At 44.4% G+C, this 15,392-nt stretch overlaps 1 protein-coding gene across 1 annotated transcript in view; it reads right to left on the reverse strand.

Annotated features, from left to right (window-relative positions):
• tgs1 (trimethylguanosine synthase 1) overlaps positions 1-15,392 on the reverse strand; it is a 37,102-nt gene that overhangs the window by 11,736 nt on the left and 9,974 nt on the right. Inside the window, exons 9-10 of the mRNA XM_053330258.1 lie at positions 9,097-9,253; positions 645-975 (exon numbers count right to left, since the gene is read on the reverse strand). Of these exons, the coding sequence (XP_053186233.1) occupies positions 645-975; positions 9,097-9,253 (488 nt within the window). The remainder of the gene's footprint in view (positions 1-644; positions 976-9,096; positions 9,254-15,392) is intronic.

A 15,392-nucleotide genomic window follows, 5' to 3' on the forward strand; every position in this document is an offset into this window, starting at 1 on the left:
ACACACACACACACACACACACTTATTTGAGAATTTAATAACAATATCATACTATTCCCAGCTTTCAAACTGTAAATCAACACTGGACCCTCAAATTCATTGTCATGTATTTATAAAGGCATAGACCACCCAAAAAAATTGGAATTTGCCATATGTCACAACTGCGACATATAGATTCATCAATTTCTATACTTTTAGCTTTTTAATAACTTCTAACATGTGATCTGGTGCCAAACACTTCCTCTGGATGTAATTACAAAATGTACCCATCATCGTTCTCACAGTATAGTCAGATCTAAGTGTCAAAACATTTGTTAAAAGGCACCAGAATACGCGAAATGACATCTACTCAATCATCTCCCTCAAATCTCACTCCAAGGTTTTCTGAAAAGTTGACAGCTCTGATTAAATGATTAAATCATCACTTTTAGATTTTTCAACAGTTATTGGACCAATTGCATCAAACTCTGCTAGTCATTCTGCAGAGGTTGTGTGACGGAACATAACATCTACCATTTTACTGTAACAGTTGACATTGTTTATGGAATTACATTCACTGTGAGAAGGAGGAGACACTAACTTTTCAAATAAAAACAACATGTTATCAGATCAGAATCATTGGGCAGATGCTATGCTATGCTCACCACTGTTGTCTTCAGATGCATCAGGCAGGAGAAAGTCAGGGATTTCCAGACATGATAACAGTCTACCAGGCTGCTCCACCTGCTCTTCCTCCTCTCTCTCACTATCGGGCTGAAAACACTTCTTGTCTGCATCAAAACTTGATGGACAATGAGGACTCTCCACTTTCACAGCTTCTTTATTAGCATCTGCAGTGTTCTTCCCGTTCCTCTCCTCCACTTCTCTCAGAGACAGTGTCTTGTCCTCAGGGCTCTGTGTGTTTCCTCCACCCATCTCTTGGTTGCATGGAGACATCTGTGTGTCTCTCTGGACCTTTTCTAGGAAGCTTTGGACCTGTGGAACAAACACAGTCTTTTATGTTACATTCATACTGATAAATGTCCATTCTGCTGTCACTGATAATCCACAGTGGTTGGTTTCCAGATTCTCATGCTCTACATCTCTAAAAAGCCAGATGTTAGATGAAATCAAGTTAAACTGAGCTGAAACTGATGAGCTAAATATGGCAACTTTATTGTTTTGTAGACATTATAGTGGAACACTGTGATCTACAGAATGTGTGTTTGCATCTTTCAAACACCAAGCCAAAGTTAGAGTTAAAATCACTGCATGGTTGAGTATGGATTATCAGCATTCAGGTCATTATTTCTATCTATTCTATTCTATTTAATTAATGCTTCCTTTCAAGGTTAATACTGTTTAACAACATATGTTGGTAATAAAGCTCTAAATTATAATACTACAGATTTTAGAACATTAATTATATTATTAACAAGTCAAAATAATTGTATTTAAAGTATTAGTATAAATGTACACTAAGAGAAAGACCAAGAGAGCGATGGAGCAGCAGGTAATGAAGTCAATTCAGTCAAATACATTCAAAAGGAACACTATGCAAACCTCTCTGGTTGGCTTTGTAAATAACATTAAAGGCTCAAGAGTGTGAGAGAGAGACCATTGGTGGTCAAGTCAGCTAGAGAGTGAATGAAGAGAGTGAGAATAGAGCAGTGCTGGTAAGAACAAAGCTGTGAACTAGAATAATAAAATGTTTGGCAGTGGTTATATTCTAATGCACTAATAAACCCTTCTGAACAACACTGCAGGAAGGAGCCACATTGTCAGATTTTGTGTGAATGCAGAGCTTCATCCTGTCCACTGTGTCTCTCTGCTCTGTGTGTACAGCTCAGACCTGCTCTCAGTCACACACACACACACACACACACACACACACACACACACACACACACACACACACACACACACACACACACACACACACACACACACACACACACACACACACACACACACACACAGCTCTTTATACATCATGACAGAGAGCAGAGCAGAGCAAAGGAGAGAGACAGAGAGCAGAGGCAGAGGCAGAGGCAGAGACAGAGGCAGAGAGCAGAGCGGAGACAGAGACAGAGAGCAGAGCAGAGGAGAGAGACAGACAAGGACAGAGAGCAGAGCAGAGGAGAGAAACAGAGACAGAGAGAGACAGAGCAGAGGAGAGAGACAGAGCAGAGACAGAGCAGAGACAGAGCAGAGAGCAGAGGCAGAGGCAGAGGCAGAGACAGAGGCAGAGAGCAGAGCAGAGGAGAGAGACAGACAAGGACAGAGAGCAGAGCAGAGGAGAGAAACAGAGACAGAGAGAGACAGAGAGAGACAGAGGGACAGAGAGGGGAGAGATAATTACAACTGACACAGCAGCAATATCATGAGCTCCTGAAATATCTTCAACTTTTGGATGAAAAAACGAAACAGCGGAAACTTATATCCTGTGAATAGCAACATGATAACAGGATAACATGATGGAAAAGGAAAACATATAACAAGAAATAACCATTATACTACCAAAACAAGAAGATCTCCAGAATGTCTAACCTGAAAAGACAACAAGCAGCAAACCAACAAACCCTGCTAGCCTGACACAAAGCCTGGAGACAAGGTGAGAAAAGAGGATGAAAAAACCCAAAACAAGCTGGAAAAGAGGAAAAGAAGCAGAAGACAATACTTTTCATTTGCAACATTGAAAGAGGTGAAACAAATCTGCTTTTTAAAATAATTATTAGCTTAAATCACAAAATTACTAGCTTTGTGATTTTGACAATTGGCAGTTAAGACAGAGTGTTGGCAGTGTGTTGCCATGGAAACGGAAGCGAACAGCAGAGGTAGAATAACCTGTTAACTGTAACAGTGCCAGAGCCAAGAAAAAACACAAAGACAGAACACTGATGTCAAATCCAGAACAACTGTTTGCTGACTTCATATTCTGCAACGGAAAAAAGACAAAAAACAACGTCCTCTTCCATACGAATAGCATCCACATCTGGATAATTTGTAACAAATACAAGCATATTGCTAAAGAAGGCATTGGTTGTGATGGCCGCCTAACTGTGTGTCAGGATGAAACCCTGGATACAGAAAACCCTCTGCTCATTTTTACCTACTACACCAAAAAAGGTACAATGCTAGTACAAGGGAAATGAGGCAAGCCTCAACGCCTTTGAGGAACTCTTTCCCATGATGAAGGCAGAGGCTGAGAGAGACCGACCCAATATGAGCAGCAACACTCTAGGAGACACAACAGCAGAACAGGAAGAGGAGGATGAGGTTGCACAGTCAGACCTGAAGCCAACAATAATTCCACCTGGCCCCACACCTCAGACACCCCCCAAGCTCCTTCAACAGCTAAGAGAGAGCCTGACCCTGCTGGAGCTGGACTTCACAGAGTTCAAGGAGTTCACTTTGGCCAAGCTAGCTGAGTCTGATGCCAACCAGCTGAGACACAAGCTCCAACAGCTGAAGCAGAACAGCCAAGAGGCCATAGCTGAGCTAAGAGAGGAGAACCAGGGAACCAGGTCAGAACTGATGGAGACCCAGAGGAGACTCCGACAGCTGACACAGGCCATGCGTGAGCTGGAGGAGGAGAACACCACCCTACGAGCCCAGGCCCTGAAAATAAAGGAGGATGCTACCAACAGGGACCTCAGCTTCAGCAGAGAGCTACAGGAGATGAGAGAGCAACTCCAGGAGAAGAGATGCCATATTTCATCACCCAGTGACACACATCCTGCTGTCCCCCCTTCCCTCTCCCCTGCTGCCAAACCACCAGCTCCCTCCAACACTGGCAGCCTCCCCCTCTCACAGCCTTCCCCCACCTCTCCGACACTAACACCCAGAGATTCTCCACCTGACACAGACTCCCTTCCCTGCCGCCCAGCCCCTGTTATACACAGAGCCCAAACCTGACAGACCAGCCTGACCAGAAGCCCAGGTAGTCCTGCTCATGGACTCAAATGGAAAATATTTGAATGCCAAACGCCTCTTCCCTGGCCTCAACACAGCCAAACGCTGCAGAAACACGGGCCATGCCATGGAGCTGCTTAGGCAGGACACACTGGGGAGCCCTCAGTACATCGTGGTACATACAGGCACCAATGACCTCCACGCCCTCCACCGGTGCACTGCTGAGTCCATGACCAAGGTGGCCAAGAGGGCCTCCAAGGAGTTCACGGACAGCAGGGTGATTATTTCTACCCTTCTCCCCAGGACACACACCCCCCCACATGTCATCCATGACATCAACATGGAAATCTCAAGATGTGCAGCCCTCCCAAACATCCACGTAGCCCACCACACCAACATCGGGACATGGGACCTCTATGATGGACTACACCTGAATAAGGCTGGGATAAGAACATTTGCCAAAACACTGAAGGACGTTACACTTGGTGGCAACCCCGACAATCTGGTCCACTCAGCAGCTGCTCCCAGGATCTACAGACCATCTCGGTACCAACAAGGAAACCAAAGGAACTCTACCTCCCACCTCCCTGCGGTACCACGCCCACCAGCAGCCCTTCATCCCCATCCTACACCACAGCCTCTTACCCCAACCAGCCACAGAAGACCCCCCACCATCACCAAGAGGCAACATATGCATCCATAACAAGCAATCCTGCCCCCCCACCCACTACACCAATGTCTGAACTAGGAGCAATCAAAGAGATGCTCCACACTCTGTGTAACAGGCTGCTGCAAACATGAGGTATACAGAGATCTCTTAGATAAAGAACACATACGCACACTTTCTCTCACACACACACACACACACACACAGACACAGACACACACACACAGACACACACACACACACACACAGACACACACACACAACAAGATTAGTTTAAATGTATTAATACTGAAAATTAGTTACTCCAGGTTGGTTTTCCATCTGTTTCGTTTTGTTCATGTTTTAGTTGAATTTATCTCTTTTCTTGTTTTCTCATTAATGAAATCTTTCACGATACGTTTTGGGAATATTCAGGGTTTGTCTTAAATAACATAAAAGATATTGATATTTTGATTTTAACAGAAACATGGTGTCAATCTGATGTCCCTCAGGCTACAGTGAGATCATAGTGCCTTCAGTTAAGCTGAGCACAGTGCACCGAGGTAGAGACTCAGGAGGAATGATAATCTGGCTCAAAGCTGATCTCAGCAAACACATCACAGCTGTAAAACAAAACAAAAAACACATTTGGCTCCAAATTAATAAACACATAGGCATTTGTGAGCTAGATTTATATCTGTGTGCAATATACACCCCTCCATCAGAGTCACCATACCACGAAGAAGAGTAAGCCTATAGCAGCATAAGCTAAGAGCTCTAGGGGCCCTAACTATAAGCTTTATCAAAAAGGAAAGTTTTAAGCCTACTCTTAAATGTAGAGAGGGTGTCTGCCCCCTGGACCCAATCTGGAAGATGGTTCCACAGGAGAGGAGCCTGATAGCTGAAGGCTCTACCTCCTGTTCTACTTTTAGAGATACTAGGAACCACAAGTAGACCTGCATGCTGGGAGTGCAGTGTTCTAGTAGGTACATAAGGTTCTATCAGCTCTTTAAGATATGATGGAGCCTGACCATTAAGAGCTTTGAAGGTGAGGAGAAGGACTTTGAATTCTATTCTGAATTTTATGGGAAGTCAATGCAGTGAAGCCAAGATGGGAGTAATATGATCTCTCTTTCTAGTTTTTGTCAGATCATTAGCAGCTGCATTCTGGACCAGCTGGAGAGTCTTTAGAGACTTGTTAGGACAGCCTGATAGTAATGAATTACAGTAGTCCAGCCTAGAAGTAACAAATGCATGGACTAGTTTTTCAGCATCATTTTGAGACAGGATATGTCTAATTTTTGCAATATTACGCAGATGAAAGAAGGCAGTCCCTGAAATTTGTTTTATGTGGTAATTAAAGGACAGATCCTGATCAAATATAACTCCTAGGTTCCTTACAGTGGAGCTGGAGGCCAGAGTAATGCCATCCAGAGTAGTTACATCATTAGATAATGAGTTTCTAAGGTGTTTAGGGCCAAGCACAATAACTTCAGTTTTTTCTGAGTTCAATAACAGGAAGTTACAGGTCATCCAGGCCTTTATGTCCTTAATGCATGTTTGTAGTTTAGTTAACTGGTTAATTTCATTTGGCTTTATTGATAGATATAGTTGAGTATCATCTGCATGACAATGAAAATTCCGGATAATGTTTCCTAGGAAGGAAGCATATATAAGGAGAGTAGTATTGGTCCAAGCACTGAACCTTGAGGAACACCATGTCTAACTTTTGTTTGCATGGAGGATTTATCATGAACATTTACAAACTGAAATCTATCAGATAGATATGATTTAAACCAGTTTAATGCTGTTCCTTTAATACCAATTTGTAACTTTTACTAGTGCAGTCTCTGTGCTATGATGAGCTCTAAATCCAGACTGAAAATTCTCAAATAAACTGTTACTATGTAGAAAGTTACACAGCTGATTGTCGACTGCTTTCTCGAGGATCTTGGAGAGAAAGGGAGGGTTCGATATCGCCCTGTAGTTGGCTAGAACCTCTGAATCAAGAGTAGGCTTTTTAAGAAGTGGTTTAATTACAGCTACCTTAAAGGACTGCGGTACATAACCTGTCACCAAAGACAGATTAATCATATCTAATAAGGAAGTGCTAACTGAGGGGAATACTTCCTTGAGCAGCCTATTTGGAATCGGGTCTGAGAGACAAGTTGATGGTTTGGATTGAAGTTAATTCTGTAAGGTCGACTGTAGAAAAACGGTCTAAAAGTATCAGGTTTAACAGCGATTTCTAGGTATCCTGTGTTAGAGGATAAATCAGTGCTTATTGAGGGCAGGATGTGAATGATTTTGTCCATAATAGTTAAAATTTTATCTTTAAACGATAGGCTAATTGAACACACAAAACATTATACTTACCTTGGTCTGACCATATCTGCATCAGGAAGTTTCAATATGCCAGTAAATGCACTCAAAGACAAAGCATGCAGGGCAATGTATGCATTAAAAACCAAACTATTCAACATTAACATTCCAATTAGAATATGGACAAATATAATGTAATTTTGCCAATAGTTTTGTATGGAAGTGAGGTCTGGGGTCCACTCAGTAGACTGGAGTATGGCTCATGGGATAAACACCCAATAGAGGCCGTCCACACTGAATTCTGCAGAAGAATTCTAAATGTTCAGAGGAAAACCCCAAATAACGCCTGCTGAGCAGAACTGGGACGTTTCCCATTACTGCTTAACATACAGAAACGGGCAATGACATTCTGGACACATCTAAATACAAGTCCAAAAGACACACTTCCTTTTAAAACTCTAAAAACCCAAGAGCTGAACCCTGAAAACAGCCCCCTCACTCAGCTGATGATGAACCTAACTAATCAGGCTCCCATCAGCACAGCTCCAAAACAACACAACACAATAAAACGCATTATCAATCAATCAAAAGATCTATATTTAGAACATTGGGAAAATGAAACAAAAACTCAAAACATACTAATTATTATTTAACTCTGAACAGAGAATATAAATTGGCTGAATATCTCCTCTCTGTCAGAGACACGAAGCACAGACGGATCCTGACCAAATACAGGCTCAGTGATCACCAACTAGCAATAGAAACAGGAAGACACAGACAGACATGGCTGCCCAGAGAGGAGCGTATCTGTGCTCACTGCTCCACAGGAGAGATAGAGACAGAGATGCACTTCCTCCTCTACTGTGAGAAATATTCTTTGTTAAGAGACACTCACTTCGGGGTAATAGTTAAAAAGGTAAGAAAGTTTCACACGTTAACCCCCGAAGAGAAAGTGTGGTTTGCTAGGTGAAGGGACAGCAGCTCCTCTAGCAGCTAAATATATATCTGCCTGTCACAGCCTGAGGGACTCACTATAATATCTGAAAACCCATAAATCTATATCTAATTGTATTGTACTGAATGAATATGAACTGTATTATAATATGTATGTAAATATTTTGTAAAATGCTTTGGCAACAACACATTTCTGTTCATGCCAATAAAGCTGTTTGAAATTGAAAAATTGACAGAGACAGAGACAGGTAACCTGGTAACCTGACACATGTGCACTGTTATTGGCTGGAGGTTACACACACTGCCAGAAGTTGCCAGAAGCAACAAAATAACAAGTGTAAAATAAAGGGAGCAGATACTTAATTACAAACTAATCACACACTGGACCCTATCTTATGTCCAGTGCACAGTTTACTAGTTTAAGAGCAGTCAGCATGCTAACTCACTGTAGAGAGCGCTGCTGCTGAAAGTTCTAATAACTTCATGAGGGGTTCACAACTCATTCCTCTGCTGCTGTCAGAGGACATCGCTTTCACTACTTGGCAAACACACCATCATAATATCAATCTGTCAAAGTGTAAGTGCACCTGGCTTTTAAAGGGAATGAGAGACAACTATGATGGGTTTACCATGTTACGACCAAAATACATCCATGATTAATTAGGAGAAGTGCAATTCATTAAAAGAAGTACACACCCTAAATGTTCTTGCGTCACATGCTTCAGATCAGACCATGCACTTAGATTGTTAAAATATCATTACCCTTATTGATCTACTGAATCTATTGAAAAGTCAAAGAATATAATCCTCAGTCACTGTTGCCCCAGATGTGTCCAAACGTGCATGGGCCCTCTGTATGAGCTTCATCCACACTGATGCTATACAAACTGTAGAGGATGTACATACTGGGCCTGATGTAGGCCAGGACATTTAACCAATCAAACTGCCACTTTGAGATGTCAAAAATGCATGTTTGGTCAGATGATCTAAAAGTGACTGGAATAGCCAAATTGTTGATGAAGCTGCTGTTTCATGTTTTTACAAAGTACCATTTCTTCTGTTTTTACCAAAAAAAACATGAACACATTTAAACTCTGAAAAATCTTTCAAATGTAAAACAGCTGGTGGTGTGGTTTGTAAAGCGTGGGACTCTTAGATTGTTGCAGAATCACAGGTTGTGTTTGTCCCAGCTGCTCTGGAAACATCTAGAAAAGATGAATGTACAGCACACTACAGCACTCAGGTAGGAAGTAGTAGTTTCAACAGTTTACACACTGTACCTTGTGGAGGGTGTTACTGCTCTGTGGCTCTCTGTTGTCTCCACCCGTCTCTCTGAAGCGGGTGTGTTTGTTGATACTGCTGACTGCTCTCTTAGTCCACTTCTGCTTCTGATGCTTCTGACCTGAACTGCCTTTAAAGCTGAACACGCTGTCGAACCTGAGATACAAACACAAGTTAAACCTCATCCACAAATGCTCCAGTATGAGTACACACCATGACAAGTCACATACATACATCCCTCTGTTAGAAAATATATTTTCAGCAGAGACCAAATTGAAATCTCACTTTTCAATCATTTATAGAGACATTGGGAATCATCTGGACCTTACTTCCAGTGATGTCACATTGAAAACCATTTGAATGTTAAAGTAATGTGTATGGTACATTTTCCCTGATAATGGTATCTTTAAACATGAGTGAAACTGCTGTCCAAAATCAGTATGACCAGTGACCAGCTGTGGAAAAAGTATTCCCATCCCTTACTTACAGAACAGTACCAATACAGCAATGTAAAAATACTCGTTACAAGTCCTGCATGAGAAATCTTACCACACTAAGTATTTGCAAATATTTGCAATAAAATATAGTTAAAGTATTACAGTAAAAGTACTGCAGTATTATGAGTGATGTAGTATGCAGTATTACAGTAAAGGTACTGCAGTATTATAGTGATGTAGTATACAGTATTACAGTAAAGGTACTGCAGTATTATGAGTGATGTAGTATGCAGTATTACAGTAAAAGTACTGCAGTATTATGAGTGATGTAGTTAATGTATTACAGTAAAAGTACTGCAGTATTATGAGTGATGTGGTATGCAGTATTACAGTAAAAGTACTACAGTATTATGAGTGATGTAGTATGCAGTAATACAGTAAAAGTACTGCAGTATTATGAGTGATGTAGTATGCAGTATTACAGTAAAAGTACTGCAGTATTATGAGTGATGTAGTTAATGTATTACAGTAAAAGTACTGCAGTATTATGAGTGATGTAGTTAATGTATTACAGTAAAAGTACTGCAGTATTATGAGTGATGTGGTATGCAGTATTACAGTAAAAGTACTACAGTATTATGAGTGATGTAGTATGCAGTAATACAGTAAAAGTACTGCAGTATTATGAGTGATGTAGTATGCAGTATTACAGTAAAAGTACTGCAGTATTATGAGTGATGTAGTTAATGTATTACAGTAAAAGTACTGCAGTATTATGAGTGATGTAGTTAATGTATTACAGTAAAAGTACTGCAGTATTATGGAAATAAGTAAAAGTTACTCAAAACTGTACACTAAGTATAGAACTTGAGTGAAAGTACTTGGTTACTTCCCACAGCTGGCAGTGACCTAATGCTGAGGCTTCTGAATGTTCCTCTGATGCTACAGTTAACCTCCATGGCAACTGAATGTTAAGATGATAAGTTAACCTCCATGGTAACTGAATGTTAAGATGCTGCAGTTAACCTCCATGGTAACTGAATGTTAAGATGCTGCAGTTAACCTCCATGGTAACTGAATGTTAAGATGATAAGTTAACCTCCATGGTAACTGAATGTTAAGATGATAAGTTAACCTCCATGGTAACTGAATGTTAAGATGCTGCAGTTAACCTCCATGGTAACTGAATGTTAAGATGATAAGTTAACCTCCATGGTAACTGAATGTTAAGATGCTGCAGTTAACCTCCATGGTAACTGAATGTTAAGATGATAAGTTAATCCCCATGGTAACTGAAAGTTAAGATGATAAATTAACCTCCATGGTAACTGAATGTTATGATGATAAATTAATCCCCATGGTAACTGAATGTTAAGATGATAAATTAACCTCCATGGTAACTGAATGTTAAGATGATAAGTTAACCCTCATGGTAACTGAATGTTAAGATGATAAGTTAACCTCCATGGTAACTGAATGTTAAGATGATAAGTTAACCCCCATGGGAACCGAATGTTAAGATGATAAGTTAACCTCCATGGTAACTAAATGTTAAGATGATAAGTTAACCCCCAGGTAACTGAATGTTAAGATGATAAATTAACCTCCATGGTAACTGAATGTTAAGATGATAAGTTAACCCCCATGGTAACTGAATGTTAAGATGCTGCAGTTAACCTCCATGGTAACTGAATGTTAAGATGATAAGTTAACCTCCATGGTAACTGAATGTTAAGATGATAAGTTAACCTCCATGGTAACTGAATGTTAAGATGCTGCAGTTAACCTCCATGTTAACTAAATGTTAAGATGATAAGTTAACCCTCATGGTAACTGAATGTTAAGATGATAAGTTAACCTCCATGGTAACTGAATGTTAAGATGATAAATTAACCTCCATGGTAACTGAATGTTAAGATGCTGCAGTTAACCTCCATGGTAACTGAATGTTAAGATGATAAGTTAACCTCCATGGTAACTGAATGTTAAGATGATAAATTAACCTCCATGGTAACTGAATGTTAAGATGATAAATTAACCTCCATGGTAACTGAATGTTAAGATGCTGCAATTAACCTCCATGGTAACTGAATGTTATGATGATAAATTAATCCCCATTGTAACTGAATGTTAAGATGATAAGTTAACCCTCATGGTAACTGAATGTTAAGATGATAAGTTAATATCCATGGTAACTGAAAGTTAAGATCCTGCAGTTAACCTCCATGGTAACCTAGGTTCTCTGAGTGGAGAGACTATCTCTCCACCATACATATTCCATATGTACGGGGACTGACCCCACAGGGGCAGCTGTTGTGGATTACTCTTTAAGACACATCACCTGTCTTGCCACACTGATTAGCCGCCTGGGCTATATAAGCACCACACTTGTGTGGCCACTCTGATTGACCTTGATTGGAACGCGTTTCAGAGCGGCTAATAGCTGGAGAGATAGTCTCTCCACTCAGAGAACCTAGGTTACCATGTAACCATCCGTTCTCTATCGTGTCAAGACTATCTCTCCACCCTACATATTCCATATGTACGGGGACTCTATAAGACACACCGCGCGGAAACCAAGCAGACGACAATTCGAATGAGACGTCACCGCCACCAGAACCACTCACGTGCTCAAACCAAGGAACTATATACAAATCTACACTATATACACACCCATGACCCCAGTGCAAGACGCCGCCAAGGCCCAGCTGGCCCCGCCAGACGCTAAGGCCAGCCGAAAATGGGTGGAAGGACATCGAGCCTGCCAGGCTAGTCCAGAAAGAAAAGAAAAGACATCACTCCAAGCCAAAAGTGCTCTTCAAGAGCTATGGCACTGGAGGCTTGGTATGTTCGGCCATGTTCTACTGCACCATGCCCAGCACACGCTCAGTGAACGGGATGCCGGCTGCCACATTCATGCAGTAAAACCTTATAAAAGGTGGACAGGCTCGACCAAGAGGCCGCCGTACAAATCTCAGAAAGGGGGGCACCTCTCCATAAGGCCCAGGAGGTAGCGAGGCCCCGTGTGGAATGTGCACGTACCCCTGCCGGGGCAGGCACGCCTGCCTCTTTATATGCCTGTTGGATTGCCTCTACAACCCAATGGGACAGCCTAGCCTTTGAGACTGGCTGCCCAAGAGTGTTAGTCCTGTAGCAGACAAAGAGTTGGTCCGTAGCCCTGTGGGCACGAGTACGCTGAATATAGAGCGTTAAGGCCCTGACGGGACACAACACTGATGCCCCACTCGACCCAACTCCACCATCCTGAGGAGGGCGGAAAGGGGCGCAACTCAAAACTCTGGTTGGCGTGGGACTCAGACCAGACCTTAGGGTGGAATGCAGGATTAGGTCGCATCAGCACCCCAGCATTCCCAGGCAAGAAGCGGCAGCACTCTTCATGCACGGAAAGGGCATGTAGCTCACCCACCCTTTTTGTTGACACAATAGCCAACAAGAATGATGTCTTGAGCGAAAGCCATTTCAGCTCCACCGTTTCCAGAGGCTCGAACGGTCCATGTCGCAAGGCTGACAAAACCATCTCCAAATCCCATGGGGGGACACCCGGCCTCCTGGAAGAGTGAGCAACCCTACCAGCCCCCCTAAGGAACTGAGCAATAAGGTCACAACAACCCTGTGCCAGTTTACGAGGCCCAACACGGGCTGCCTTTATGGCTGCCACCATCCCCCTCAATGTTGAGGGAGACTTGCCTGCCTCCAACAGCTCCTGGAGGAACTGAAGGATATCAGGGGCCATACAGGAGAGGGGATCTACCTGTCGCGAGGTACACCATGATTCAAACATCCCCCACCGATAGGAATAAGCAGCCCTGGTAGAGGGAGCCCGGGCGCCCTGCAACGTGCCTACCACAGACTGGGGTAATCCCATGGCTAGAAATTCGGCCCTCTCAGGGGCCAGGCCCAAAGCCTGAGGCCCTGGGGCAAAGGGTGAAAAAGAGTTCCCTCGGCCTGGGACAGGAGGTCTCGGCGAATGGGAAGCTCCCACGGTTGGCCCTGAAGAAGGGGCGGAATCTCTGCAAACCAAATCATCTGGGGCCAATTTGGGGCCACCAGGATGAGGCTCACCTCCTCTACCTGGACTCTCTGTAGGAGTTGGTGCAGGAGGATGAAGGGAGGGAAGGCATACAGGAGGCCCAGTGGCCACTGATGTGCCATTGCATCTGTCCCTAAGGGAGGATCGTCCCTCCCCATGGAGAAAAACAGGGATGCAAAAAGATCTGCCACGGCTGTGCCGTAGAGATCCCGTATTCCGCTCACCACCTCTGGATGTAGCCGCCACTCTCCGGGGAGAGGTCCTCCCCTGGAGAGCCGATCTGCAGCAAGGTTCTCCCGACCTGGCACGTATGTGGCCCTCAGGGACTTGAACTGGGGATGAGCCCACTCCAATATTATCCGAGCCAATCTGCGTAGGCGAAGGGAACCTAGACCCCCTTGCCTGTTGATATATGCCGCCGCTACTGTGCTATCTGCTCTCTTTCTCATCAGCACATGGCGGTCCTGCAGCACTGGCAGGAAGTGCAGAAGAGCCAGATGGATAGCCTGCAGCTCCAACACATTTATGTGCTGCGCTAACCAGGGTCCGTGCCAAAGGCCGCTGACGCCCTTGCCTTCGTGGACAGCCCCCCAGCCTACCAGGGATGCGTCCGATGATACCACCTGGCGACGCAACACAGGCCCCAGTGCCATCCCACGTGCTAAGTTGGCCGGCCGCTGCCACCAACGGAGAGCCACACACAGTCTGCACGTCACCAATACGCTGGTCTGCAGATTCCTCCGTGGGCAAAGTCCAAGGCCCAGGAGGCAGCACTGCACCGGGCGCATGTTCAGAAGAGCCAGAGGTATGACATGCACTGTGGCTGCCAGTAACCCTAAGAGGCGGAGACATAGCCTCCAGGATACTCTGGCCCCAAGCCGGAACTGGGACAGGCAAGTCCTGAGGGTGGCCTGTCTCACAGGAGTCAAGGAAAGAGTCCCTGCCCTGGCATCCAAACACATGCCTAGGAACTCCGTGGACTGTGATGGCTGGAGCCTGCTCTTCTACCTGTTGAGGTGCAGGCCTAGGTACTCTAAGTGCTGCAGGAGACGAGTCACATCTCTGCGGCACTGCCCCTCCGAGCGAGCACACACCAGTCGTCCAAGTAATTGAGGATGCGAATACCCTCCCGACGCAAGGGTCCCAGTACAGCGTCCATACACCTTGTGAACGTGCGGGGGGCAAGTGATATGCCAAACGGGAGGACACAGAACTCGAAGGTTCTGCCGTCGAAGGCGAACCTGAGATAACGTCTGTGCCCTTCCCATATCGGGATCTGAAAATACGCATCCTCTAGGTCTATCGCTAAAAGCGTGTAGATCTCTGCTGCAAGCACCTCCCTGCGCTGAGGATCTGCCACCAGTGTAAAGGCGGCTGACAGAGTCAGAGGGGGAGGGTGCAGAAATTGCAGTCGATAACCCTGAGTCATGGTGGAAACCACCCAGGGGTCTGCCCCAAGAGTCTCCCAGGGTAGTTTGCACTGGCCTAGGAGGTGGCATGGGGAGACAGGGTGCCGATAATTGTCAGGAAGAAGTGGGCGGCTTGGGGGGCCCCTGGCCCCGGCCCTGCCTACTTCGCTGACCGCGTCTAGCTCTACCACGTCGGCTGGCCTCCAACCGGACCCGTAGATCACCGGGAGCAGCAGAACCTGATTGAGGGGGTCTTGGCTGTGGGGCTGGTGAAACCTGCTGGTCACGGCCCCGTCGGAGCATACCAGACATCTCCTTAGCACACTGGCGGGCTTCTTGAGCCTGCTGAAGCATTGCCTTGGCATCTGGTCCAAACATAGCAGAGGGGACCACAGGCA

The sequence above is a fragment of the Scomber japonicus genome, chromosome 12, assembly GCF_027409825.1.
Source record: "Scomber japonicus isolate fScoJap1 chromosome 12, fScoJap1.pri, whole genome shotgun sequence".
In the NCBI taxonomy this organism is placed as follows: domain Eukaryota; kingdom Metazoa; phylum Chordata; class Actinopteri; order Scombriformes; family Scombridae; genus Scomber; species Scomber japonicus.